Below are 27,635 nucleotides of genomic sequence, written 5' to 3'. Positions count from 1 at the left end.
ATATTATATTCCAAGCTCTCCGAGCTTCCAATGTAGTTGCTGCTAAGTCCTGTGTGATCCTGACTGCAGCTCCACGATATTCGAATTGTGTCCTTCTGGCTGCTTGTAATATTTTCTCTTTGACTTGGGAGTTCTGGAACTTGGCTATAATATTCCTAGGGGTTGTTTTTTTGCAATCTCTTTCTCAGGGGGATCAGTGGATTCTCTCCATTTCTATTTTGCCCTCTGCTTCTATAATAGGGCAATTTTCCTGTAGTAATTCTTTGAAAATGATATCAAGGCTCTTTTCCTGATCATGACTTTCAGGTATTCCAATAATTTTTAAATTATCTTTTCTAAGTCTGTCTTCCATATCAGTTGTTTTTTCAATGAGATGTTTCACATTTTCTTCTAATTTTTCATTCTTTTGGTTTTGAAGTATTGATTCCTGATTTCTGGTAAATTCATCAATCTCCCTGAATTCTATTCTTTGTCTGAAGGATTTGTTCTCCTCAGAGAGTTTTCTTATCTCTTTTTCCATCTGGCCAATTTTGCTTTTTAAAGTCTTCTTCTCCTCAATAAGTTTTTGAACTGTTTTATCCATTTGACCTAAGCTGGTTTTTAGCATGCTATTTTTCTTCAGCCTTTTTTTTGGATTTCCTTGACTAAGCTGCTGACTTCATTTTCATGTTTTTCCTGCATCTCTCTCCTTTTCTTTTCCCAGTTTTTCTTCCAACTCCCTCATTTGATTTTCAAAGCCTTTTTTGAGCTCTGTCATAGCCTGAGCCCAATTTCTGTTTTTCTTGGAGTCTTTAGATGCAGGAACTTGTGCTTCCTCATCTTCAGACTGAGTATTTTGATCCTTCTTGGGCTCATTTGCAAAATATTTCTCAATGGTGTTTCTCTTATTTCTCTGCTTGCTCATTTTTCCAGCCTTAGCCAGTTTTGGGGGTGCTTCCTGAGCTTTTTGGACACTCCCACAAGGGTCTCAGTGTGTGAGGCTCTGTCCTCCCTCCTGGTCTGTGAATGATCATATGTGCCCCACTCTGCTACAGGGCTGAGGTGGGGGGGCCCCTGCTGTTCTATGGGGGGGGAGGCTAGACTGCAATCAGGATCTGAATGTGGTCAGAGCCCCAGAGTCCTGTTCCAGGGGCAGAAGACAGAGCTTGGCAGTCTCTCTTCACTCCCCTCCCTAGGTTCAATGGCCTCATGCCCTGGGGGCTCCTGCTTACCAGCTCTGCCTGCTTCTGTTTCCTGGACCTGGGCTGCTTGCTGTGTGCCCTGAGGGCTGGGCTTCACATGCTTGCTCTGGCAGAGGTCCCCCATTCCCCTAATTTGTGCCTGGCTCCCCTGGGGCATAGCTCAGGAGACTCCACCCTGGAGCTGCCTTGGGGAGGCTGAAGTTCTTTCGCTCTGGGGTGGCCACCCCTCGAACCCCGGGGAGCAGAGCCTTTCTGCTCTTTTCCAGGTTACCTTGAGTAGGAGAACTGCCTCACTGGGTCCTTCTGTGGGTTCTGTCTCTCAAAAGTTTAGTTAGAGTACTTAGCTTATAAGTTTTATGAGAGAGTGCCTAAGACAGGATCCTTTCTTGTCGCCATCTTGGCTCCACCCCCAAAAACATTTTCTCTGTTAGAAGTAATTTTAAGCTTTTTTTATTTTTTTTTATAGTTTGGATTTCTTCCTTAGAAAAGTGTTTGTATCCTCTGACCATTTACCTATTTATCTACTGGAGAATGCTTTTGTTCTTTTGATAGTTATATTCATTATGTTCTTAGGTAACTGACCTTCATCAGAGAAATTTGCTTTGAAGATTTTTTTTTAATTTTTTTTCTTTTTTTTTTTTGTAAGGCAAATGTGGTTAAGTGGCTTACCCAAGGCCACACAGCTAGGTAATTCTTAAGTGTCTGAGGTCGCATTTGAACCCAGGTACTCCTGACTCCAGGGCCCGTGCTTTATCCACTACGCCACCTAGCCACCCCTAGATTATTTTTTACCTAGTGAATTTTCCCCTTCTAACTGCATTGCTTCTTTTCTGTACTTTTCCTTTTCTTTTTTTAGTTGATATTTTATTTTATCTTTCCAATGACATGTTAAGAAAGTTTTTCAACATTCATTCACATACATATGCATATTTTTAAGTTACATAATTTCCTCCCACTCTATCTTCCCATCCCTCTCCCCTTAGCAGTGAACAGTCAGGTGAGCATTGCACATTCACATTTGTGTTTAACATTTAGAGATTAGTCATTTTTGGTATGAGGAATTAAGATTAAGGGAAAAGAAAGAAAACCACAAGATAGGAAAGAAATACATAAGAGAAAATTTTAAAAAGCGAATGTAGTGTTCATTCAGATTCTGTAGCATTTTTTATTTTGTTTTGTTTTGTTTTTCTTCCTCTGGATAGGGATACCATTGTCCATAACAGGTCTCTCTGAACTGCTGAGATGAGCCGTATCCATCAAAATTGATCAACTCACAATGTTGTTTTTAATGTGTACAATATTCTCTTGGTTCTCCTCCCTTTACTCAGCATCAGTTCCTGTAATTCTTTCCAAGCTTCTCTAGATCCGACCATTCATGGTTTCCTTATAGAACAATAGTAGTCCATAACATTCATATACCAAAACTTGTTCAGCCATTCCCCAATTGATGGGCATCCCCTCAATTTCCAATTTTTTGCCACTACAAAAAAGAGTTGATAAGAATATTTTAGAGTGTGTGGGACTTCTCCCATTTTTTTATGATTTCTTTTAGATATAGGCCTAGTATTGGACTTGCTGGGTCAAAGTGTATGATTCCAGAATGGTTGAATCTAACTGCATTGCTTTTGCTCTTGTGCAAAATATTTTAAGTTTTATGAAATCAAAAATTGTCCATTTGACTAAGAATCCATCTGTTGTCCATCGTTATGCAAGTAATCTCCTTCTCTTCTTTCTTTGTGACAAGACTTTGGCTGTCTAGGTCATGTATCCATTTGTAGCTTACAGTGGTGAGAATTAAGGTTAAGATTAGAAAGCAGAGGGGCAGCTAGGTGGCGTAGTGAATAAAGCACCGGCCTTGGAGTCAGGAGTACCTGGGTTCAAATCTGGTCTCAGACACTTAATAATTACCTAGCTGTGTGGCCTTGGGCAAGCCACTTAACCAAATTTGCCTTGCAAAAAAAAAAAAAACCTAAAAAAAAGATTAGAAAGTAGAGAAATATTGCTCTAAGTCTCATTTCTCCTAGACTGCTTTCCATTTTTCCTTCTCTTGATTTTTCAGTTAAGCCTTAAGACATTTCCTACTTGTGTGACCCTGGGTAAATTATTTAATCCTTTTTGCCTCAGTTTCCTCATCTGTCAGTTGAGCTGAAGAAGAAAAATGGCAAACTACTCTATTGAATTTGTCAAGAAAACCTCATATGGTCACAAAGACTACAAAATGACTGAACAACCCATATTAAAATCTTTTCCCACTCCAAACTTCTTCATGTCTGTTGAGACTCTGCTAGTCTCCCTACACTCTTGCCTCTTCCAGATCTCCCCTGGTCAATTAGTCACCAAATCTGGTTGATTCTACTTCCATTATTTCTCAAATTCATCCCCTTGTCCATCCATGGCCCACCTCCTTCAGTTTTCATCATGCCTCTTTAGTTTTTCAGCTCCAACTCCTTGACATAGCTACCAAATAATCTACCTCACAGAGATCTAGCCCTACAGAAACTCCTCATTGCCTCTGAGGTGAATTAGAAATTCCTCAGGATGGCGGCATTCAAAGTCTTTGACAATCTTGGGGGCAAATATGGAACAATTCCTGTTTTCCAAGTCAAACCATTTAGACAGGCTTGCCTGAGCTCACAGTTCTTGCTGTAGCCCCAGAATTGATCAAGGAATCAGGGAGCAGGAGATCTGCTCCTCAGGTCAGCTACTTCTAAGGCACCTGAGCCTGCTCAGCAGCAAGGTTTAACACACTCTCCATCTCCTACCCCCAAGCTCTGGGATTGTTTCAATTCCCTTGGTTTCTCAACCAATGCTTTCCAACCGATCAAAAGACAAAGCTTCTGGCCATATCTCCAATGATCTCTTGGTTCAGGGAATGACTCCAACCCACTCCCATCAAAGGTTTCCTTTCCTGGTTTGAAGGTGATGACATTTGGGTAGGAGGTTATCTGGGTAGAGGGCAGTTATCTGAGCCCACAGTCTGTGGCTGACATAACACAAAGTGAGCAGTTGCCCTATAACTGGTGGATTAAGGCAGTAGACCAACCTCCTTTTTAGTTTCTTAAGAAATGCTAAGCATTGGGGAAGCTAGGTGATAGATCATGGGTCTGGAATCAGGAGGCCCGGAGTTCAAATTCTGCCTCAAACACTTAAAAATTACCTAGCTGTGTGACCTTGGGCAAGTCACTTAACCCCACTGCCTTGCAAAAATAAACAAAAAAATAAGAAATGTTAAGCATTAGTATTTCCCTAGCCTTAAAACTTCAGATTTTCACTTTTTTGGAAAGTGAGCAGAGAAAAAACCAAAGTTTTTCTTAGGGAAATAGATTAAGCATGATAAGAACATTTGCTTTCCCCACTCCTGAAAGAAACCACCCTCTTGCATTGAAGGGGAGCTACCCTCTCCACCAGGTGCCTTTCTTCAGTATAGATTTTGATAAAGATCTCAGAGAGGGTCTCCATCATTCTGAATGTCAACCAGTTACTGTCTTGGTTTTCTTACTTGAAATTTCTATAAATGTTACCTAAATTATCTTGGGCTAGAAACATGGTGAGTGTGCATGGGGGAAACTGCCATTTTTGAAATCTCTGTAAGCTAGAAGTAACTCAATAGACTAGCTTAAATAAAATCATATCCAGCTGACTATTGCCCGAAGGTAGAGAATGGTATGAAAATTTTCTCTTCAGCACTACTATCTGAACCCTGAAATTGTATAACTAAATAAAAGAAACATTGATTACGATTATTTCATCAAATTTCTGACCAGAATTATAAACTCAGTGGCACAATAGACAGAACACTGACCTAAAGTTAGAAAAATCTTGAGTTCAAATCCAACCTTCCACACTTCCTAGCTGGGTGTTGAGCATGTTGCTTCACCTCTGCTTATCTGTTTAACAGAGTTGGGAGGATAAAATAATATTTGCAAAGTGTTTTGCCAAGCACATAGTTGGCACTAGAATAAATGTTTATTATCTTCTCCCCTTATATAATAATTACGGTCATTTCAAAAAAATGGATCAGAATAACCTTGCAAATAAATTGAATTTGACTGTCACACTAAATCATTCATGTGCACTCAGCCTTTTTTAAAAAAAATGTGTGCTACAGCTAGCTGTTTTAAAATATATATATTTTAAAAGCATTATCACTTGCTCTCTCTCTCTCTCACACACACACACACACACACTCTCTCACACATGTGCACATGCACCAATTGAACAATAAAAGAAAATAAAAAAACCCAAATCTTCAAAACAAGTATTCATGGCCCTGTGTCTTGAGTCCAGGCCATCTGAGAGGAGTTCTAGGAGATGGGGGTGGTGTGTTTTATATAGCCTTTTGGACTCCTGACTTTTCATTGCATTGATCAGAGTTCTTTGCAAAGTGATTTGTCTTTAAAATAATATCCTTTTGTAAGCCATTCTCTTGGTTCTCTTGTCTTTGTTCTATATCAGTTCAAAGGAATCTCCCAGTTTCCTCCAACATTATCCATTTCATCCTTTCTTATGTCACAGTAGTTTCTGTTGCATTCATATACTATTAATAGTTGTTACTCCCTAATGAGGGGGCACCCTTAAATTTCCAGTTTTGGAGCTACTATAGAAAATGCTGCTAGAAATAGTTTTATTCATAAAGGTCCTTAGGGGTGGCTAGGTGGCGCAGTGGATAGAGCACTGGCCCTGGAGTTAGGAGTACCTGAGTTCAAATCCGGCCTCAGACACATAATAATTACCTAGCTGTGTGACCTTGGGTAAGCCACTTAACCCCACTGCCTTGCAAAAAAAGGTCCTTATCCTCTTTCTTTGATCTCTTTAGGGTAATAATAATAATAGTTAGCATTTATATTATACTTTAAGAAGTTGGGGGGGGGGCAGCTAGGTGGCACAGTAGATAGAGCACCAGCCCTGGAGTCAGGAGGACCTGAGTTCAAATCCGGATCAGACACTTAGTAATTACCATCTGTGTGGCCTTGGGCAAGTCACTTAACCCCATTGCCTTGCCAAAAAAAAAAAAAAGAAGAAGAAGAAGAAATAAGTCTATTAGTAGATGGATTCGATAATTTGGGGGCATTGTCCAAATCATTTTAATTGGCATTGTCCAAATCACTACTAGGGTACTAGTGGACCTAGTTTTCCTGCAGCTGTCATTTTCCTCTTTCTTCTTTACCAGTCTACCCATAGCATGCAAGATAGAATCTGGAAGCAACTTGGATTTGCAACCAAAGTTCTTTATTATTGATTTGGACCCCATGCTCAGTTCTTATAGATAAGGACTCATGAATCACAATCACCTTTTCACAACTCATACAAAAATGAGATAAAATAGTGGGAGAAAAGAAGTGGGATTGAATCTCTTGCTTTGGCTTTTTGTTCTTTTAGAGAATTTCGTGTTTGGAGCTGCCATAGAAGGTGCCAAGGTCTTGGCAGAGCGTACTCTCCATCCTGTCCTCATCCTAAATGGGGGTTATGAGCGTTTCTCAGCTTCTTATCATTTCCTCAGGACAAAGAAGATTTTCTCAATGCCTCAGGTAAGGCTGGAGGAGGGAGAGTTTTCCCACAGAATCATCCAATTCTTAGAGGTTTAAGCCTCCAAAAGTCAGCAGACCCAGATTTGAATCACTTTTGTCATCTGTGTGACCTCACTTCTCAGTTTCCTTTTCTATAAAGTAGGCTGGGGGGGAGGGGGGGCTCTGGATTAGGTGACCTTGAGTACCTTACATCTCTAAATCTATAAAGACCCCTAGGGACATTTTACAGAAGAAACTGAGCTCCAGGGTATAAGTGGTGTGATATGAGGCAAGATGAGAACCAAGGTCAGAGAATCCCAAAATTTGGAACAGAAAGAGATCAGAGGAGACAACACAGAGAGAGTGACTTGTCCAGAGTCATCTAGTAGTTAAGTGGCATGACTAGCAGTAATTGGGATCCAATGCTTTTCCCCTCCCCCATCCACTTGCCTCATCTGGCACAGCATCGTTCTGAGAATCTTGTTATTAAAGGAGAGGCTTTTTTCAATATTGACAGCTTGGAACCTGTGAAAATTAGGCTTTGTTACCACTTTATCCTAAAGCTTCCATAAAAAGGGGGCAAAGGATTTATTTGTACAGAAATATTTATAGGAGGGGCCTTTCAACTGAGTGAGATGAGCCAGCTCATGCTGATAACCATAGACCCTGTATGAATAAATGTACTAAAGCATTGGGGATATAAATAGGAAAATAGCACACACTCAGATGACCTTCTGATGGGAGGAGAAAACACACTGGCTTCAACTGCAAGGACCATGATTCTTATGGTGCAACAGCCAGGTTGATGGTCAGACTTCTTCCTCCAGGTTATTTCTACTGGTAAAATCCTCATCATTTTCTTCAGCTGAACCACTGGACAGGGCCAAGGTCTTTGGTGATAAGACCTTTTCATCTCTAGGTCCTCAGTGACTGTGGTCCTGTAAGAGTAGGTCCAGGCTGCATTTCCACAGGGGTGGTTACCCAGGATGATGATAGAGGGCATTGGGCTGCAAGTATGGCTATTCCCAAGGGTCTTGGGCTGTCTCTACTAAGTTCCAAGGACTTAGCAGTCATGGTAGAAATGACTTGGCTTGCCTGGCCCATCATGGCATCATCCCTGTCCTGCTGTTGGCTCATCTGTCCTGAGTTGGTGGGGAGAAGGGGGCTCCTCCAAAGGAGTTGTTGTGTATCTATTTATCTATCTACTTATTTAATAATTTACTCAATTATTAGTATATGTATGGGTGTTTCTGGTGTATGACTGTGGGGCTTAATAGGAAGGCACTTGAGCCTGGGAATAGAGAGGTGGGAGAAAGGTCAAGGGCAGCATCCAACCCCTAAACTGGAGCAATAGTTGACAATCTACATCTTGGACAGCAGCTTGAAAACTTGAATGGCAGCAGCCTCTGACATTTTGACAACAGGAACAAAGAGAGAACACAACCAGGGCATGGCCAAACAGCAGGCACCTATAGTCCCATATGGAGCTTCTCCCAGGATTTGACTAATAGTAACACCAAATTCTCACCATATTGCCACATAGGACATCTGGGTCCTTTGCCCTCCATGTCTTAGAGCAGCTCTAAGATCTCAGAGAGGATAAAGTTTCCTTAATAGGTATCTGATTGTCTTTTCTGCCTCTGATGTCACCAGTAGAAGTATCAATCAGTAAGGTTGCTTAGGAGATGAAATTCAGAAAAGGGAGGAGACACCAATCAAGAGAAGGGGGCACGACCAGAGCCTGTTGAAAGGCTACCAAAAGCTGAGATTTTTCTGAAATCAACACTGCAAAAATAGCCCCCCATATGGGAACAACCTGAACCTATATCTCTACTCATTAGGAAATGACTGAATAAATTATAGTATAATGATATAATGGATTACGAAACCACAGAAATTATCAATAAGGATCATACAAGGAAATAATTGGAATATTCATATGAAGCAATGAAAAGCAAGGACAGACCAACTAGACTTATGCAAAAAAAAATTCTAAAGAAAGCAGAGTAGAACAGTAGGCAGACTAGAAAGGGCATCAAACAAAAAACATTTGTTGCCTGTTTGTTGGTTTTTTTGTTCATTTGATTTTGCTGAGTTCAGTGGATTTTATGTAAGATTTAATTTCATGTTTTGGAAGGATGCTAGATTGTCTTTGTGACTGGTTATTATGTTGTAATAAAACAAATTAAGGAGCATGAGTTACGATTTCCTAAATGTGATCCAGCCTAGTTTCTTCTTCCTATTTATTCTGAGCCCAATGTGCTTAGTGCAAAGAGAACTTCTCTTGGAGCCAAGAAGACCCAACTTCATATCCCAACTCTTCCAGGTAAATGTGCAAGTCGCTTAGCCTCTTCTGGGCAAGTCCCTAAGACTATGTTCCCGCATTAATAGAAGTCCCTCACTGGGGCATCTACATCAGTGAAGTCATGGGTCATACAAATTCTCTGGGCCTCGTTCCTCATCTAAAAGGTCCATTCCAGCTCTAAATGAGCAGGCCTGGAGGGCTTGTAACCTCTGGAGATGAAATACAAGATTCACTACTGTGTTGTACAAATTTAATTGGGATTTTCAAACTGAAGACTGACTGAGCACAACTAGCAGTTTCAAGGGTTGATAACTTTTTTTTTAATGTCATCCCAGTGACATTAAAGTGGGATCTCTAGATTTAATCAGTATTTCCAGTGAGTTGCTATTTAAGACAAGGACTCAGATTGCTACTGTGGTTGACATGGATTTTCACATTCCTAATATTTTAAGAGCAGGCCTTTGATTTTTCTGCAGTTCTACAGTAGGTTTGGGGGCTGGGTCATCAGTCCACTTTGGGTTATTGTAGTGGTCTGAGCATCTGGAAATCAAGGCAGGCAGAATCAGAGAATTTAGTGTTGGAATCTCAGAGCCTGGCTAGCCCAATACCACCTTTTACTGATGAAGAAACTGGGCAAAATGACTCAATTGCTAGCCTTTCCCTTCATACACCTGTTTTTGGCCATTTATTCATTAATACACATTTATTAGAAGTCACACTCTATATTTTGGGCAAGTCACTGGAGTCAACTCAGGTAAAAAAAAAATCTCAATCTAGGTCCTAGTCTACCCCAAAGATCCATGAATTTATTTAAAGGCTTTTGTGAAACTGAATGGGAAAAAAATGGCACTTTAATTTTAAACAGTTTCTAACTTAAATTAAGTATTTTCCCCAATTATATAAAATCCTTATTCTGATAAGGATTGGCCTATAGGCTTCCCAGACTGACAGAGGATACACACAAAAAAGTTAAGAGCTCCTGACCTGGGTGGTCTCCAGAACTCCTTCTAATTCAATGATTCTATTCTATGAACTGAACTGGAATGTTGCCTTATCTAAGGAGATAGTCTATTTTATTCTTTATTGTCAAACTTTTAAGATAGATTTCAGTTCCAATAGTCCCTTTCCTGGTTTAATTGACATTTCCATATCATCATACCCACTGAAGGAGCTATATGTTCAAAAAATGGTATATATCTAAGAACCTTTGTAATGCTATTGGCAGAGCTTTGGCCTCTGTCTAAGGCAACCAGTTATGCCCATGGCTAGCCATTTACCTTCTCCTTGGCTAGATCCCTGTGGGTCATGGCCCATCCCAATCCCCAAGCTATTTGATAACATGGAAACAAAGGAGCACCCAGCACCCCTCCTCAAACTGCTTTTGGGGCTGGTGAAACCCACTGCCATGCCCACAAAATGGCCAGACTGGAATGGTCATACCAGAGAACCTTCTGCTACCACTCTCACATTCCTTACATTCACATACTCTTGGAATCTGATCAACTGTCACCAGGGACTGCTTTTATTTCTCTTTGTTTTCACTGAATAGCTTGAGTGACCATTGAATAGCTTGAAGTTCTCCAGGTATGACTACCACTCTGCCCTGAAGGTACTACGTTTTCTCTTTCTCCCACCCCTGCCAACCAGCTCTGCTCATTCCCCAATGCTGAAGCTCCTTGAGTCTTGACTGCTTGGGAATTTTCTCCCTTCATCTTGCTTAATGACCTCGAGAAAAAGCATGGTTGCAGCACTTCTGGGTCCCAGATCCATCTTCTTTGGAGTTTTGGATACTATTTCAGTCACAAACTTCCAAGACTTAACCAGAAGGATCCACTACCAGCTTCCTTCTGTCCCTCTGTGAAGTTGGAATGCCAGGCTCTTCTGATCCAGTGGGGATGGTCCAGTGCAAGACTACTAAACTTGGAAAGTTACAGACCCTGGATCCAGCTTGGGGATCTGTGACCTTTGGGCTTCATTTTCTCATCTGTGAAATGAGAAACTTATACAAGATAACTCTAGATTGATAATCCTCCAATTCTAAAAGGTAATCTTTTGGTCTCTTATTTACTTGGAAACAACTGGTTTTACCAGATAACACTGGAGGAAGGCAATCAAGGACAAAATGAGCTATTACACCTTCAGGCAAATAATGGCCCTCCCCAAAGGCAATAAATGATGCTTCAAAATACCTCTTGTGATTTGAACCTATCCTTTCTCATTGACCCTGCTGAATTCCACTGTTATCCTTGTCTCTTAAGAATATTCCAACCTGGAGGGATGGGAATTCAGAGAAGCCTGGAGGGATTTGCATGAACTGGTGCTGAGTGAGATGAGCAGAACCAGAAGAACATTGTCCACCCTAACAGCAACATGGGGGCGATGATCAGCCTTGATGGACTCGCTCATTCCATCAGTACAACAATCAGGGACAATTTGGGGCTGTCTGCAATGGAGAATACCATCTGTATCCAGAGAACTGTGGAGTTTGAACAAAGACCAAGGATTATTACCTTTAATTTAGGGGGGGAAAACCCCTGATATCTTATTGTCTGATCTTGCTATCTCTTATACTTAATGTTTCTTCCTTAAGGGTATGATTTCTCTCTCATCACATTCAATTTGGATCAATGTAAAGACTGACAAATTGCCTTTTGTGGGGGGTGGGGGGGAGGGAAGTAAAATCAGGGGAAAAAAATTGTAAAGCTCAAAAAAATGAAATCTTTATAAAAAGAAAAGAATATTCCTTCCATTCCTCAACAAATAAATGGTCAAAGGATATGAACAACCAATTCCCAAAAGGAGAAACAAAAAGGATTCCTAATTACATGAGAAAATGCTCCAAATCAATAATAGAGAAATGCACATCAAAATGACTGAGGTTTCACCTCACACCCTGAAAATTGGTAAAAATCACCAAAAAATAGCAATAGCTAAAATTGTGAGATATGGGGTTGTGGGAAGACTGACACTCTAATACCTTGTTGATAGAGCTGTGAAATGATATAACCATTTTGTGAAGCAATTTGGAATGCAAATAAGGTGACTAAAATGTCCATATCCTTTAAACCAGTGAGTTCTTGTATCTCAAGAAAGCCATTGATGAAAAAAATGGCCATATATTCCAAATATTTATGGCAGCATTTTGGGAGGATGGGTAGTGTTGATAGTTAAGAATTGGAGACAAAGTAGATGCCCATTGTTTGAAGAATGGCTAAACAAATTGTGGTACTTGAATGTAACAAAATCGTATTGTACCATAAGAAGTAATGTGTGTGATGAATAGAGAAGCATGAAAAGAACTACATGAACTGATGCAAAGTGAAGTTAACAGAGCCAGTATATACACAGTAACTGCAACAGTGTAAATGGAAAGAACAATGATGCACCAAAATATCAAAAGTAAATGTAGGGGGCGGCTAGGTGGCGCAGTGGATAGAGCACCGGCCTTGGAGTCAGGAGTACCTGACTTCAAATCTGACCTCAGACAGTAATTACCTAGCTGTATGGCCTTGGGCAAGCCACTTAACCTCATTGCCTTGCAAAATCTAAAAAAAAAAAAAAAAAAAAGTAAATGTAACAGAATTAAAAAGATAAAATGGGATTCAAATGATTGTTAAAAACTATCTTATATGTGGTTGGAAAAATTTATTTGAAAAAAAGTCAAATGGGATTCAAATAAAGACATGAAAAGACACCAACCTATCCCTTGATGGAGGTGGGAGACCCACAGGTGTGTTAAACATGGCTCAATGTATCATTCAGTCATGCTGAGTTTTCTTTCCATTTCTTACATACATACACAAACACACATACTCACACATTCACACACACAACCCTATTTGTCTTCAGGATGAGAGGGATGAGGGTCACATTGGATGGAATACTAAGGTGATAGATGAAACAGAAAACAGCAATTAAAAAATTACTTTGAAAAGTATCCCCCCCCCCCCCCACTACTTCTGGAATGGATGAAGCTGAGTAAAACAGTGAATCATAAGTAAGCTGACAACTTTAGTCTTCTCCTGTTAGAAATCAAATATATTCTAGCTGAAGCCTCCCTAGTCATGGAACAAAGGAAGGTTGAAGCCAGAAAATACTTGTGCTGGTAAATATTTAATGGCTAGCAATCTGAAAAAAAAATACATTTTGAAGTTTCATTTTGAAGTTTTCTGCTTCTCTAGAGTCTCTCCATCACCTAGTTTTTAGACTATCCACAAAGCAGTAAATCCAGCCTTAATTTATAGTTTTTGCTGATTTCCAAGACGTATATGCTCACACTGAAAATTTTAACAATCTGCTTTCCCTGTGCAAGTTAGCTCTAGCACAATCCATACCATTTAGAAGTTAGGATGGTTATGCGACAAGCCAGCCAGAAACCAGGATACAATTTGCCAATGTACAAGGAAATAAACAGTTTTCACAGTCTACTACAGGCAGCCAACCTTGAGGCACCCCCTGGGTACCTTAATAATCTGCTTCTGGACAGCTCCCATTGCTGCTGACTGGTTTCCATAGGTCACTGACAGTCTGAAGCCAAGAAAAGTTGAAACCTCCTTAGCCGTGGTCTGCAGACAGCTTGGAATGTTCCCTTAAAAGCGGCACAAGTTCTGTTAAGAAAAGAGATATCCCTGCCTTCCAAATCCTCCACAGTCATATAGAGTGTTTTTCTATTGAACTGCATAAAAACAAATGGAAAGACTGTTCTCTGGTTCATTAACAAGTCAATCCTTTCCTTCTCTCTCTCCAGGAACTGGATGCATTTCAGCCATACCCTATAGAGATAGTGCCCAAAGAGGTTTACCTGGGAACTTTCCGACAGGCCTGTGATCCTCAAATGCATAAGCATCTGAAAATCAAAGCTCACATAAATGTCTCCTTGGAAGCAACACCTTTGTGAGTATAATAGGACTTCAGTGTGTTATAACATGCTTAGGGACATATATGCGCGTGCCCCTACAGAATTACAGAATATTAAAGTTTCAGGATCCTTAATCAGTAAAACTTCCATCCAGAGATGTTGAGTCAATAAAGTACTTATTTATTATCTATCAATTTATAGTGCATTAATTGCTTGAGGCATGAATTTGACAAAGTTAACTGCTCTCTGCAACATTATTTTTTACCAATGTCATATATTCATGGAGTTGATTGATGCCCTTTGGTATTTGCCTATGTTTTCTATCCCCTTGACTAGATTAAAAAAAAAGGAAACTGGTCTTTATTAAGTAATTTTTTTATCTAAAATTCCTTCTCTTACTAGGAAAACTCCACTCAAACTATAATCTAGCAATGAATTTCAGTTAGCTTATATTCGTACCTTTTCAAAAGCTGCAATTTTGTCCTTAAACTCAGCTTCCCTGAGATTTTTGGCACTGGAAATTTCCTGAATTGTTATTACCTCCATTTATAATAACCTAGGAAAACCCTTTGATCCAATCAATGATACTGTTGCTGTTATCAAGAGAACTTCAAGAAAACTATGGTTTAAATTTTTCCTTTATCCATTGTCATGTTTGAAATGTTGTACCTGTTTCTCCATGAGATGCTGCCTCTGGTTAGTATCATTTTATTTTTCTTGGTTTTTGCAAGGCAATGGGGTTAAGTGACCCGCCCACGGTCACACAGCTAAGTGAATATTAAATGTAATTTCAAAGGAAACAGTTATTCTCTTATATTTGTATATCTCAATTTTCTCGACCCTTCCCTAACCCATGTGCAAAAGTATAAAACTGATGCATCCTTTAAAAAAATAATTTAAAAATTCCAAAACTGCTTATGCCACAAACTGCATAGAGTAGGGAAACTCATCTTCCATTGAATAGAATCATTTTCATTTAGTCTAAAAATCCTCAAAGAGCTAAAATATGCAGCAGATTATTCAGCATTAACATTTGCTTCAAAACTCTTTGTAGTGAGAGGTAGAGTGAGAGCTCATCTCTAGAAAAGTTATTCCTACTTTGGTCCAGCTACTGCAGCCAGCCCTGGCCTCTCTCTATCACTGACTGCCTCTTGGTTATCTCAAACCCACTATGTCCAAAATGAATTCTTTCCTCCCCCTACCTTGCCCCTTCCACACTCTCTTTTCTCTTGTTGTCTCCCTCTTTAGAATGGAAGCTTCTTGAGGGCAGGGATCCCCAGCTCTTAACTATAGAGTAAGTGTTTAAAGACTGCTTGTTGACTCTTAAGGAACAAAAAGGCTCCTGCACATGTTTGACCCCTTCTTGCTTCCATATCTTTGCCCATGTTTGTTACCTATTCAGAATGTCATCCAGGACCATCTCCAGTTGTCCTTAATCATATCTAGCTCCTGGACCCAGATAGCTCCAGAGGAGAAAGTGAGACTGGTGACTTAGCACAGCCACCTCTCTCTCAAATCCAATTTATATGCTTGTTATGGCATCACCTCCCTGATGTCACAGTGTTCTTTGAGAACCAAGGACAAACATCATAGTCTTTTCCATGACCACCTGCTTCTTGTGTCCTTAACTCTTTTAAAGCCCAGCTCTGATGCCACCTTCAGCATGAATCAGCCTTGCAGGCTTGGAGTCAGGAAGATCTGGGTTCAGATTCCCACTTCTGACACTAGCTATGCGATCCCATGACTTTTCCCAGACTCAGTTTCCTCATTTGTAAGATGGCAGTTATATTGTCTCAGCTCTTAACTCACAGGGTGTTGTAAAGATCCAGTTTGCAAATTTTAAATTCCATTCATTATTAGTAGTAGTATTGTCATCATTGTTGTTCTCCTCTTGATCAGGACTAACCTTTCCCTCCTGAGACCCTCATCTCCTCTTGACACCTCTCTCATCACTTAGCCTGTACCTGTGTCCTGGCCCTCAGCAAACCTCTCCCTGGGATCCTTGTGTTCTGAGAGAGGTAGATTTCTGTGTGATGTTGGAAACTTGCTTTTGCTGTACTTTTGACAGAGAAAAATTATAATTATCAGTTACCAAACTATATTCCTACAGTTTCTTCTCCCAATCTCTTTTTTTATTGATATTTTACTTTTCCAAATACCTTTTATGAAAGTTTTTCAACAGTCATCCATATGCATTTATATATTTTTTAAGTTACAAAATTTCCTTCCACCTTCCCCTCCCCACCCCCCTGCCCTCAGTGGCAAAGTCAGTTTAATATTGTACATAACACATTTGTGTTCAACATGTTTACACATTAGTCTTTTTCAATATGAGAAATTAGGATTAAGGGAAAGAAGTACATGAGAGATTTTTTTTTAAAAAGTGAACATAGTGTTCATCAGATTCTGAAGGGTTTTTTGTTTTGTTTTTCTTCTTCTGGATGGGGATACATTGTCCATACCAGGTCTCCCAGGGTTGTCCTAGCTCCCTGAACTGCTGAGAGGAGCTGCATCCCTCAAGGTCTATCAACTCACAACGTTGTTGTTAACGTATACAGTGTTCTCTTGTTTCTGCTTCCGTCTCTCAGCATCTCCTGTAATTCATTCCATCTTCTCTAGATCTGACCATTCATGGTTTCTTATAGAACAGTAGTATTCCATAACATTCATGTACCATAACTTGTTCAACCATATCCCAATTGATGGGCATCCCAATTTCCAATTCTTTGCCAGCACAAAAACTGCTGCTATGAATATTTTGGAACATGTGGAACTTTCCTATTTTTTTTACAATTTCTTCTGGATATAGACCTAAAATTGGAACTGCTGGGTCAAAGGGTATGAATAGTTTTATTGCTCTTTGGGCATAGGTTCATATTGCTCTCCAGAAAAGTTGGATCCATTCACAACTTCACCAGCAGTACATTAATGTCCCAATCCTCCCTCAACCTCTCCAATATTGATCATTTCCCTTTTTGATACCTCAGTTATTTTAATTTGCATTTCTCTAATGAATAATGATTTGGTGCATTTTTCATATGATTATATGTAGCTTTAATTTCTTCATTTGAAAACTGCCTACTCATATCCTTTGATTTTTTATCAATTGGGGAATTACATGTAACCTTATAAATTTGATGCAGTTCTCTATATAAATGATACCTTTATCAGAACTCCTGGTCATGAAGATTGTTTCACAGCTTTCTGCTTTCCTTCTAATTTTTCCAGCATTGATTTTATTAGTGCAAAAACATTTTAATTCAATATAGTCAAAATCATTCATTTTGCAATTTATATTATATTCTATTTCTTACTTGGCCATAAATTTCTCCTTTTTCCATAGATCTGATGGAGTATTTCTTGGTCTGTTAATTTATCCATGGTGTTATACTTTATGTCTAAATCCTGACCCACTTTTACCTTATTTTGGTATAGGATGTGAGATGTGGGCCTATGCCAAGGTTTTATCAAACTATTTTCCAGTTTTCCCAACAATTTTTGTCAAATGGTGAGTTCTCTCAGAAGCTAATGTCTTTGAGTTTGTCAAACAGTAGATTACAGTAGTCATTTACTACTGTGTCTTTTGAACCTATCCTAATCCACTGATCCATTATTCTATTTCTTAATAGTATCAGGTAGTTTTGATGACCACTGCTTTATAGTATAGTTTTAGATCTGATAGAGCTAGGCTACCTTCTTTTACATTTTTTTTTCATCAGTTCCCTTAATATTCTTGATGTTTTGTTGCTCCGAATGAATTCTGTTACTATTTTTCCTAGCTCAGTAAAATAATTATTTGGTAGTTTCATTGGTATGGCACTGAATAACTTAATTTGTGCAGAATTGTCATTTTTATAGTATTAGCTTGACCTAACCATGAACAAATGACATTTTTCTAATAGTTTAGATCTGACTTTATTAAGTTTGCCTTGCGAGGTAGATTCTCAAGTATCTAATGTTGTCTACAGTTAGTTTTAATGTAATTTATCTTTCTATCTCTTGTTCTTGGACTTTGTTGTTCAAATATAAAAATACTGATGATTTATGTGTATTTATTTTATATTCTGCTACTTTGCTTAATTTATAAGTTGTTTCAAGTAGTTTTGGGGGGTTTTTTTGCAAGGCAATGGGGTTAAGTGACTTGCCCAGGGTCACATGGCTAGGTAATTATTAAGTGTCTGAGATCAAATTTGAACTCAAGTCCTTCTGCCTCCAGAGCTGGCACCACTTAACTGTCCCCTTAAGTAGTTTTTTAGATGATTTTTTGGGGTTCCCTAAGTATGCCATCAAAGCATCTGTGAATTGCTTCCTCATTGCCAATTCTGATTCCTTCAATTTCTTTTTCTTCTCTTATTGCTAAAGCTAACATTTCTAATGCCATATTAAATAGTAATGGTGATAATGGGCATCCTTGTTTCACCCCTGATCTTACTAGAAATGCTCCTAGTTTATCCCCATTACATATAATATTTATTGATGGTTTTTAGATAGATACTACTTATCATTTTAAGGAAAACTCCATTTATTCCTATACTTTCTAGTGTTTGTAATAGGAATAGGTGTTGTATTTTGTCAAAGGCTTTTTCAGCATTGATTGAAATAATCATATGATTTCTGTTGATTTTTGCTATTATACAAGTGATGCTGGATGAACACTTGTTAGGGACCTTGTGGAGGGATCAAAGATTTCTGGCGGACCCAGGGACCTGGGGGAATAGATTTCAAGGAATCTGTAAAACATAAATAATTATATCTTTATTTTCACTGACCTCTGACTGAAATTTAGCATTCCCTTCAGTTATTTAAAAACCTTATCCTGAGAAGTTTTTCAGTTTCACCCAATGGGGCCAAGACTTATGGACTAGATGACTCTTTGAGGTTCAGGCCAACTCTTAAGATTTTTTCCCCTCCTTAAATTCCTTTTAAGTTTTTTGTATGATATTTCATTGGCCAATCATGCCCTGGATCTGTCACCAACCAATATTCATCCCCCATGACTGTGTGCCACATTCTGCTAGGCAGGAAGGAGACAGAGCTAAAAATGAAAAGGACCCATGATGGCTGCCATTTTTCATTGTATCCCTTTTTGACTCATTGTAGAGAGATAGTCTATATGCTTCTCAGATCATTTGAGAGCCATTATGTCAGAGGAAAAATACCACTTCAGTGGTACAAGATGCCATGTTATGATCGTACCCCTTCTCCTCTGGTCCTTCCTGGTGACCTGAGGTGAAAATGACCAGATCTGTCTGTCTCCGGCTGTGTCCTCACGTTTAAATGTCTGCCTCCCCAAATGGAAGCAGATGTTTTCATTAGGTCTGATGGTGCTGGTGAGATAAAGCAGGTCTTTGCAAGGCAGAGATGCCTTAAGAGACCTTCAGACTGACTTCAGAAAGGAGTGACTGAGAAAAATGAAAACAGGATCAGCAGAAAATGGTGATTGACTCTTCCTTGTCAGCACTGAGACTTCTGCTTAAGTGGAGGGTGCACAGCAATTGACTGTGATTGTTGATGGCTGTGAGCTGCCATAGCTCAGAATATTATCAGCCGATAATCCAGACTAGAGAAGAACCAAAATGCACAACCCCTTCCTTAATCCTTTCCACAGCCTGTGGGAACTGGTGTTTCAGAACTATCCCATCAGCATCCCATTGATCTGAAAGAGTGAGAGGATTTGGGGAATATGGTTGGAATAACCATCCTTCATGTGGGAGCACCTAAACCACTTCCCTTCATTTTTACCATATTAAATAAACTTGTTTCCACAGTATGTTTAGTCAGTAAACATTTAAGAAGCACCTACTGTGTGTGAAGCATTCTGGGGATACGGAGAAAGACTAAAACCAGCCCCTGCCCTCAAGGAGCAATCACTTAAATGTAAGTAACTGTAGACCAGAGAAAAAGCAACTTGCCAAAGGGAGAAGGCAGCAGAATCAAGAGAGATAGAAAAAGGTTTCTGTGAAGCTGTGGAGTTTTAGCTGGATTCGAGTGCCTGTGTCACAGGAGATCCCCCCTTGAGGTTTGGGCCAAGTCCACAGATTTCTAGTTTTATCACCCCAACCCTGTCAGAGGAAGCCTCGTGACTCCTGCAGACTGAGCTCCCTCTCGTGGCCAAGGCAGGGACTGCGGCCTCTTGGAAGCTTGCCCCTATGTACAGTGTCTGATTATGATGTTTGTCCTTCATTCTTGAAGAAGACCATGACATCGGAGTTGTGATGCCATCAAAGAGGTGATGCTATGACTAGCAAGTGAATTGGATGGGGGGGGGGTGCTGTTCTGAGTCTCCAGTCTCACTTTCTCCTCCAGAGCCATCTGGGCCCAGTGGTCAGAGATGAATCAGGGTTAATAAGTGACTTGCCCAAGGTCACACAGCTAGTAAGTATCAAGTTTCTAAGGCTGGATTTGAACTCCTGTCTTCCTGACAGGAGCAGCTCACTCTCCTCTGCACTACCCGGCTGTCCTTTTACTGTATCTACACCAGAGCAGCAGCAGCAGCAACAGCAGTGTCGGAGACCCCTGGGAAGGTGGCTCTGGAAGAGCCAGACCTGGGGGACAAGGACTGGAGATTCTACATGCTCGATAAACATACAACATGGGACCACGCCAACTTTCTCCACCTGGAAAACACTCAACAAGCATTTGTGAAGCCTGCTAGGTGTCACCTCCTCTACTCAGCCTGGGGCAGAAGCTGCCATTTCCTTGTCCAGCTCATTTGATAGATGAGGCAAACTAGGTCGTTTTCCGAGGCTGGATTTGAACTCAGGAAAAGGAGTCTTCTTGACTTGAGTTGGGAACTCTGTACACTATGGCACCACCTAGCTGCCATGTTTACGTATAAGTAAATACAAAAGTGTATAGCTACAAGTAGCTAATAAAGAGATGCAAAATAGATCTATATACAAGTAAATATAAGGTCTGAGCTGAGGAATCGTTAGCAGGGGGAAGGATCCTGTTTGAGTTGAGCTTTGGAGGAGACCAGGGGTTGGTTCTAAGAGGCTAGAGGTGAAGTTCGATTGCCTTGTAGACCTGCAGGAGAGCCAGGTAGAGATTGGAGATGGATTGTCTGAGGAAAAACCGGGAGGTCATTTTGACTGGATGGTAGAGTATGAACAGAGCCAGGTGTGCCAGGAGCCATACCGGAAGGGCTAGCAGAGAAGTTTGCTTGGGGACAGTACTGGGAGGAGTCTCTGGCTAAGAAAATAAGATTTCGTAACACTAGGAGTGGCTGTACTCTAACCAGGTTTAACCAAAGTCACTGTTTGTGACCTGTTTGTCTTACTCACCTTCCCTAAACTACCTCAGGGGTCTGCCAAAGGATTCATGGGGAAAATCCTGCTTTGGGAGCTCATCAGGAGACCTAGAATACCTGAAAAATGATTCACAAAACAGACACCCCCATCCTTACTATCCATTAACAGACTAAGGATTGGGATGGTCAGCCCAGAGAAAGGGAAACAGCTTCCCATCACTCACCTGTGTGGCTGAAACCACCAGAGCCTTCCCACTCTCCTCTCGTGGCCTCAGATAGAAGGACATAAAGAAATACTCTTGTTGGGTCCAACCAAAACTATAGAAAGTAAAACTTGGTTAATTTTTGAAAAATGCAACTAATGGGGGATTACAAAGCAGCAATCATCAAACATTCTGATAACAGTTAAGAAAGTGGTGGAGGGGCAGTTAGGTGGCACAGTGGATAGAGTACCAACCCTGGAGTCAGGAGGACCTGAATTCAAATTTGGTCTCAGACACTTAATAATTACCAAGATTAGATGTGTGACCTTGGGCAAATCACTTAAGTCTCTTAGCTTTGCAAAAACCAAACCAAAAAAAAAAAAAAGAGGAAAAAGTGGTGGATCAATGGACTAGAGTAGGTACAATAATGTACAGTAGTATATGGCCATAGTAAGCTAATATCTGATAAATACAAAGATCCAAGCTTTTGGGATAAGAACTCACTATTTGACAAAACTACTGGGGACACTGGAAAGTAGTTTGACAGAAACTAGACCAACATCTCAAACCATATACTAAGATAAAGTTAAAATTATATGATTTTTATATATAAAGGGTGATACTATAAGCAAATTAGGGGAGAATAGAGTTATTTACTTGTCATATCTATGGATACAGGAAGATTTTATTACCAAATGAGAGCATTACTGGATATAAAATGGATAATTTTGATTATAGTAAATGAAAAATATTTTATGCAAACAAAACCAAGGCAACTGAAATTAGAAGGTGAGCAGAAAACTGAGAGAAAAAAGTTTTTATAGTAAGTTTCTCTAATAAAGGTCTCATTTCTCAATTGATAACTGAATCAAATGTATAGGCATGCAAGTCATTCTGAGGCCATTGCAGTCCAGCCCCCTTCATTTTACAAATGAGGAAACTGAAGTCCAGGGAATATATACCATACACCAGGTGCATGTCACCCCAGTGCTCATATGATCTAAGGCTATGAACAGGCATTTTTCATATTTAAAAATGCTTCAAGGGGCAGCTAGGTGGCACAGCAGATAGAGCACCAGCCCTGGAGTCAGAAGGACCTGAGTTCAAATGTGACCTCAGACACTTAATAATAATTACCTAACTGTGTGGCCTTGGGCAAGCCACTTAACCCCGTTTGCCTTACAAAAACCTAAAAAAATAAGAATAAAAATGCTTTAAATCACTATTGATTAGAGACATGAATAGTAAAACAACTCTGAGGTATCCCCTCACTCCCATCAGATGGCTTAATTTAACAGAACAATGTTGAAGGGGATGAAATTAAAACACTAATGCACTGTTGGTGGAATTGTGAACTGATCCAACCATTCCAGAGAGCCATATGGAACTTTGCCCAAAGGACATTAAACTATATATGCGCTTTGATCCAGCAATACCACTACTGGATCTAGATCCCAAAAAGATCCCCCAAAAAGAACAGGACCTAGGTGTACAAAACTATTTCTAGTGGTCCCTTTTTAAAGAACTGGAAGATGAAGGGATAAACTTTATTTTTCTTCATTTTTTGATCTTTTTTCTTTTGCAACATGACCAATATGAAAATATGGGGTTTCTTTTGGTAGTTTGAGGGTTTATTTAACACAAATAAAGATGTGCCAAGCTTTTTACTCATTTTCTTCATTCCTCAGTCTAGCATTTGGATTGGTGCGCTTGATAACGAGCTGAGCTGCTCTCTCCACAATGACTTGCAATTCTTAGAGGAAACATCATGAGCAATCTCGGCACAGTGAGATTGTTGCACTTCTAACTCTTTGACATTGTGCACCAAAAAGAATCCACTCGGTAACATAAGTTTTGTCTTCTGGTTGCTTCTGTAACCAATACTGGGCAGCAAGATCTGGCCCTTGAATCATCTTCACACTCTGTTGTCAGTACCTCTTGGTTCACACCACTTTCTCTTGATCTAGACGTTATCTGTCAGACAGGTGTCCAATGAACTTCTTGGTCCTCCTCTTGACGATTTTGGGCGCTTCATGAGGGGTCTGAGGGCAGCATGGCCTGCCCCTCCACTGGAAGCGCTGAGGGAAAAAAAGCAAATACATTTTGCATGACTGCATATGTGTAATCTATTTCAGATTGTTTGCCTACTCATTGGGGGAAAAGAGGAAGAGAGGGGAAAAACTGGGAATTCAAAACTTTAAAAAATTAATGTTAAGAATTGTTTTTATATGTAATTGGAAAAAATGAAATATTTGAATCTAGGAGGGGGGGGAAATGCAGCTGATTGCAAATGATCTCAGAAATGGGCACTTTTGCCCCATCAAAGGCTAGGGAAGGAAGAGATGGTTCCTTTAAATTCTCTGTAACACTTTTGCTTTTACCAGCAAAACAGCATGTCACCCACTGCTGATACTTTTTACCCTTTCTGCTGATACTATCAACCCCAGTCCTCCTCTTCCATATCTGTCTCTCTCTTTGACTCACCCTCTCTATCTGTATCTCCTCCTCTTTTTTTTCACATAGCTTTTAATTATTTTAATTTTTTTGTCATTCAAGAAAGATTTTATTTATTTTGAGTTTTATCATTTTCCCCCTAATCTTGCTTCCCTCCCCTCACCCCCCACAGAAGGCAGTCTGTTACCATATGGTATACATAGTATACATTGATCTAAGTTGAATCACGTAACTTTTTAAATACTCTTTCCTGTTAAATCTTGTCCATGATCCAAAACATGCAATATTTCCTTGGTCTGGAAGATAAGTAGAAACTTGAAATCCCAGCAATCTCAGCAGGTCTGGGTCATTTTACTGCCTGTGGGGGAGGTGGAAGCAATCCAAATGATAGGCCTTTAGCGATTGTGTAAAGTCCAGATAGTAGAAGGGAAAGACTAGAGGCAGAAACTAATTAGATCCTTGGGGTGTCCGGGTTAGAGGTAATGCAGTCTTATGAATGAATGGAGACTGTGAGCCAATGTAGATTGCTGCTCCTATTGCACAGTCCCAAAGTGTCTCACATAGCCCAAGGTATAAATTCAGAGCCATAAAGCTAGTGCAGCCCCCCTCATTTTACAGATGAGGAAACTGAGGTCCAGGGAGGTGAAGACAGTTGCACCTCCCAGTATGTCACACCAGTGGTCAGTGGCAGAGCTAGGTCCTGGTTCCAAATCTGGTGTTCTTTCTCTTGGGCTTCTCTCCCCCGCTACCTTGTCCACCCCTGACATTTTTCAGAAGGAAAAGTGATTTGCCCAAGTGTCTGAAGCAGGGTTTGAACTCAGATCTCCTTTCCCTCTATTCACTGCATCCCTAAATATAACACCAGCATCTAGCCCAGTGCCTGGCCTTGAGACAACAGGCACTTCTTAAGTGCGGATTCTTTCTTTGATATAGTACATCCTGAACTAATGGACTTTAGAGCTAGATAGGACTCATGCAATCATAGATTAAAAGATACATTTCTGCAAAGATCATCAATCTCAGGCAATGCTTAATTTCATAGATGAAGAAAGCAAAGGCAGGAAAGCAGAGCCAAACCTCATGGTCACCTAATGCAGACCTTGGCCTGGAAGCCCTTCCTCTTGCATGATCTCTGGGCAGTCACCTCCATGTGACTTTAAATAAGGGGGGCACCATTTGACCCAACTCCCCACCCCTACTTTGAGAGTCTCCTTCCTTGATGTCTCTGACCCAGCCTTCATCTGATTCTCCTTCTACCTCCCTGACCTATCTTCTGCCTCCCTCCCTGCTGTACTTTAGTTCTTTCTGGATAAAATCTCCCAAGATAACTCCATAGCCCTCTCATGTCTTCAATTTTTTACATTCCTCCTCCTGGCCTCTTGGTATGTGGAGGTCACCATCGTTCTATTCATCACCCAAGCTCAAGCCACACCTTCCCTGGAAGCTCCTTGAGGTAAGGACTGAGCCACATTGGAGCCTGACATATAATGAACAGAAATGCTTGTTAATTAAATCATCCTCCTATTCCCAGCAAATCTCCCAGGCCTGACAATTCTGCCTCAGAAAATGACTCTTTGCATCAGGTCCCTCTCCTTCATTTTTGTTACTGCCACCAGTCTTTCTCTGCTTTAATCCACCATGTACTGCCATAGTAATCTTCTTACTATACACATTTGATCATAGAACTTAAAAGTTTAAAGCCAGAAGGGACCACAGAGATCTTCAAGTCCAAGTTCATTGTTTTTCAGATGGGTAAACTGAGGCTCAGAAAGGTTGAATCACCTACCCAGGATCATACAGTTGGTGAGAATCAGAAGTGGGATTTGAATCCAGCTCTATCTAACTCCAAACTTAGTACTCGGATGTACTACGATCACATCTTGTTCTTGCCCAGAGACACTCAATTGTGACCCATTGCCTTTTAGTCTTACATCTAACTTAATCTGACATTCAAAGACCTTCACAATCTTATCCTAATTGACCTTTCTGGTCTTATTTAACATCATGCCTCCTTTCAGTCCTTTAAGGGCCATTCTCTGTTCCTCAAACCCATCCAGCAATTTTCATCTCTCAGGCCTTTGCCATGAAAGTCTTCCCCAATTCAAATTGCTCTCTTCCCTGACCCCATTGCCAAATCCAGTGACCTCTTAGTGGTCTTCATCTTCCTAAGCCTTCCCTCTTCCATCACCTCCCTTGTCTTGATTTCTATTTTACCAGTATCATCTAATTGTCCTTAGACCTCTCTGCCTGATGCTTCTCTGTCTCTCTTCTGGTCCCCTTTCTCCTCCCACCCCTCTTGAACAATCATCCACCAAAGCTCAGTCTCAACCCTTTTTTTTCCCCTTGGCTAATTTCCCAACTTCCTTGTTTCTCTTAGCATCAAATCACTGAGTCATCCTGGACTCTTTCCCCTCTCCTCCTAGGTTTGCTTCCTGAGTTTCCCCCATGGTGACTTTTCACATTTGAATGTGTTTGATGAGCTCGATTCTGCCCACATAGCACTAGCTTTAGGTGCAGGGGCTGAATTGGGTTTTTTCTGACAATCATTGCATTGATTTGTAAAGTTTACCTTTTCAGTAACTTCTGAACAGTATGATCGTGTGAGGAGGTGCTAGATTTAAAGCCAGAGACCTGATTTTGAATGCCAGTCCTGTCACTTCCTGTGTGATCTTGCACAAGTCAAAATCTCTCTGAGCCTCCGTTTTTTTCTTTGTAAAAGAAGAGTTAAATTTTACCCAAAGTCATTTCAAGTTGTAATCTGCAACCCAAGCTGCCAAACCAAAATGGGGCTCAAAACTTGCATTCCATGGTCTCCTCAAAGGGCAGGACTTGATGTTTAGAAGGCCACCTTCTTCTCTTCTTCCATCCCCATTAGACTCTCAAGCCTAACCTCCTCCTTAGCCCCCCTCCAAATGATACTCTGTCTAAATGTCCTGTCAACATTTGCTCATTATAATATATTTGGCAGAGTCCTCCATATGTTTAATGCAAGAGCCGGGGAATAAATTCATCTGTCACCAGTCTTCTTGTCCTTTAATATCAGTTCTTCTCTCTGTTACTCTGCCCTGTCCCCACTATTTTGGCATTCCTTTGGCCTTCTGGAACATGGCCAGTCATAAATCCAGCTGAGTCATCATGCCAAGGAACAGTTCTCCTGTATTTCTTCAGATAAAATATTTGGAGAAAGGCAAAGAAACTAGATGTTTCTAAAGAGAAATGAAAATTAGGTAGGTGATTTCTTTGTTCAGTCATGTTTGACTCTATGATCCCATTTAGGGTTTCTTGGCAGAGATAGTGGAGTGGTTTGCCATTTCCTTTTCCAGCTCATTTTACAGATGAGAAACTGAGGCAAACAGGGTGAAGTGACTTGTCTAGCAAGTATCTATTGGATTTGAACTCAGGTCTTCCTGACTCTAAACCCAGGTTCTCTACACTGGCACTACCTAGCTGCCCTAAATTCTATTAATAGGGTCCTGTTGCTACCCAAGTCTCCACCCATCCCTAGTCCTGTTGTTTCTTCTCTTGGCTTCTGTAATTCAACTATCATTTGATACAACCAACTCTCAAGTCCTGTAATTTCTTTCCCATCTCTTCCTGTTTACTCGCTAGTCCTTATTGCTGTCCTTGCTTCTCTACAATCTAACAGTTCAAAATGCTGCCAGAGCCATAACCCTCATATACAGGACATTATTCCCCTGTTCAGAATCCTTTTTTTCTTTTTTGGCTCCTGACTAACTACAAAAAAAAAAAAGGTCTTGACCTGGTACATAAGGCCCTTCACCAGCTAGTTCCAACTCACCGGACTAGATCAGAAAGGACAGAACAGAAATGATTATGGGAAACTAAGCCCACAGACAAATGAAGAGCTAGAAAGCTAG

At 40.3% G+C, this 27,635-nt stretch overlaps 1 protein-coding gene and 1 pseudogene across 1 annotated transcript in view; one reads left to right on the top strand and one right to left on the bottom strand.

Moving 5' to 3' along the window:
• Positions 1 to 27,635, top strand: part of STYXL1 (serine/threonine/tyrosine interacting like 1) — a 64,332-nt gene that overhangs the window by 22,826 nt on the left and 13,871 nt on the right. Inside the window, exons 5-6 of the mRNA XM_074189452.1 lie at positions 6,561 to 6,709; positions 13,741 to 13,886. Of these exons, the coding sequence (XP_074045553.1) occupies positions 6,561 to 6,709; positions 13,741 to 13,886 (295 nt within the window). The remainder of the gene's footprint in view (positions 1 to 6,560; positions 6,710 to 13,740; positions 13,887 to 27,635) is intronic.
• LOC141487979 (large ribosomal subunit protein eL32-like) lies at positions 22,915 to 24,907 on the bottom strand (annotated as a pseudogene).

The sequence above is a fragment of the Macrotis lagotis genome, chromosome 5 (assembly GCF_037893015.1).
Source record: "Macrotis lagotis isolate mMagLag1 chromosome 5, bilby.v1.9.chrom.fasta, whole genome shotgun sequence".
NCBI lineage: Eukaryota > Metazoa > Chordata > Mammalia > Peramelemorphia > Peramelidae > Macrotis > Macrotis lagotis.
Note: the sequence above shows the minus strand (reverse complement) of the source record. Positions and strands in the feature narration are given on the sequence as shown.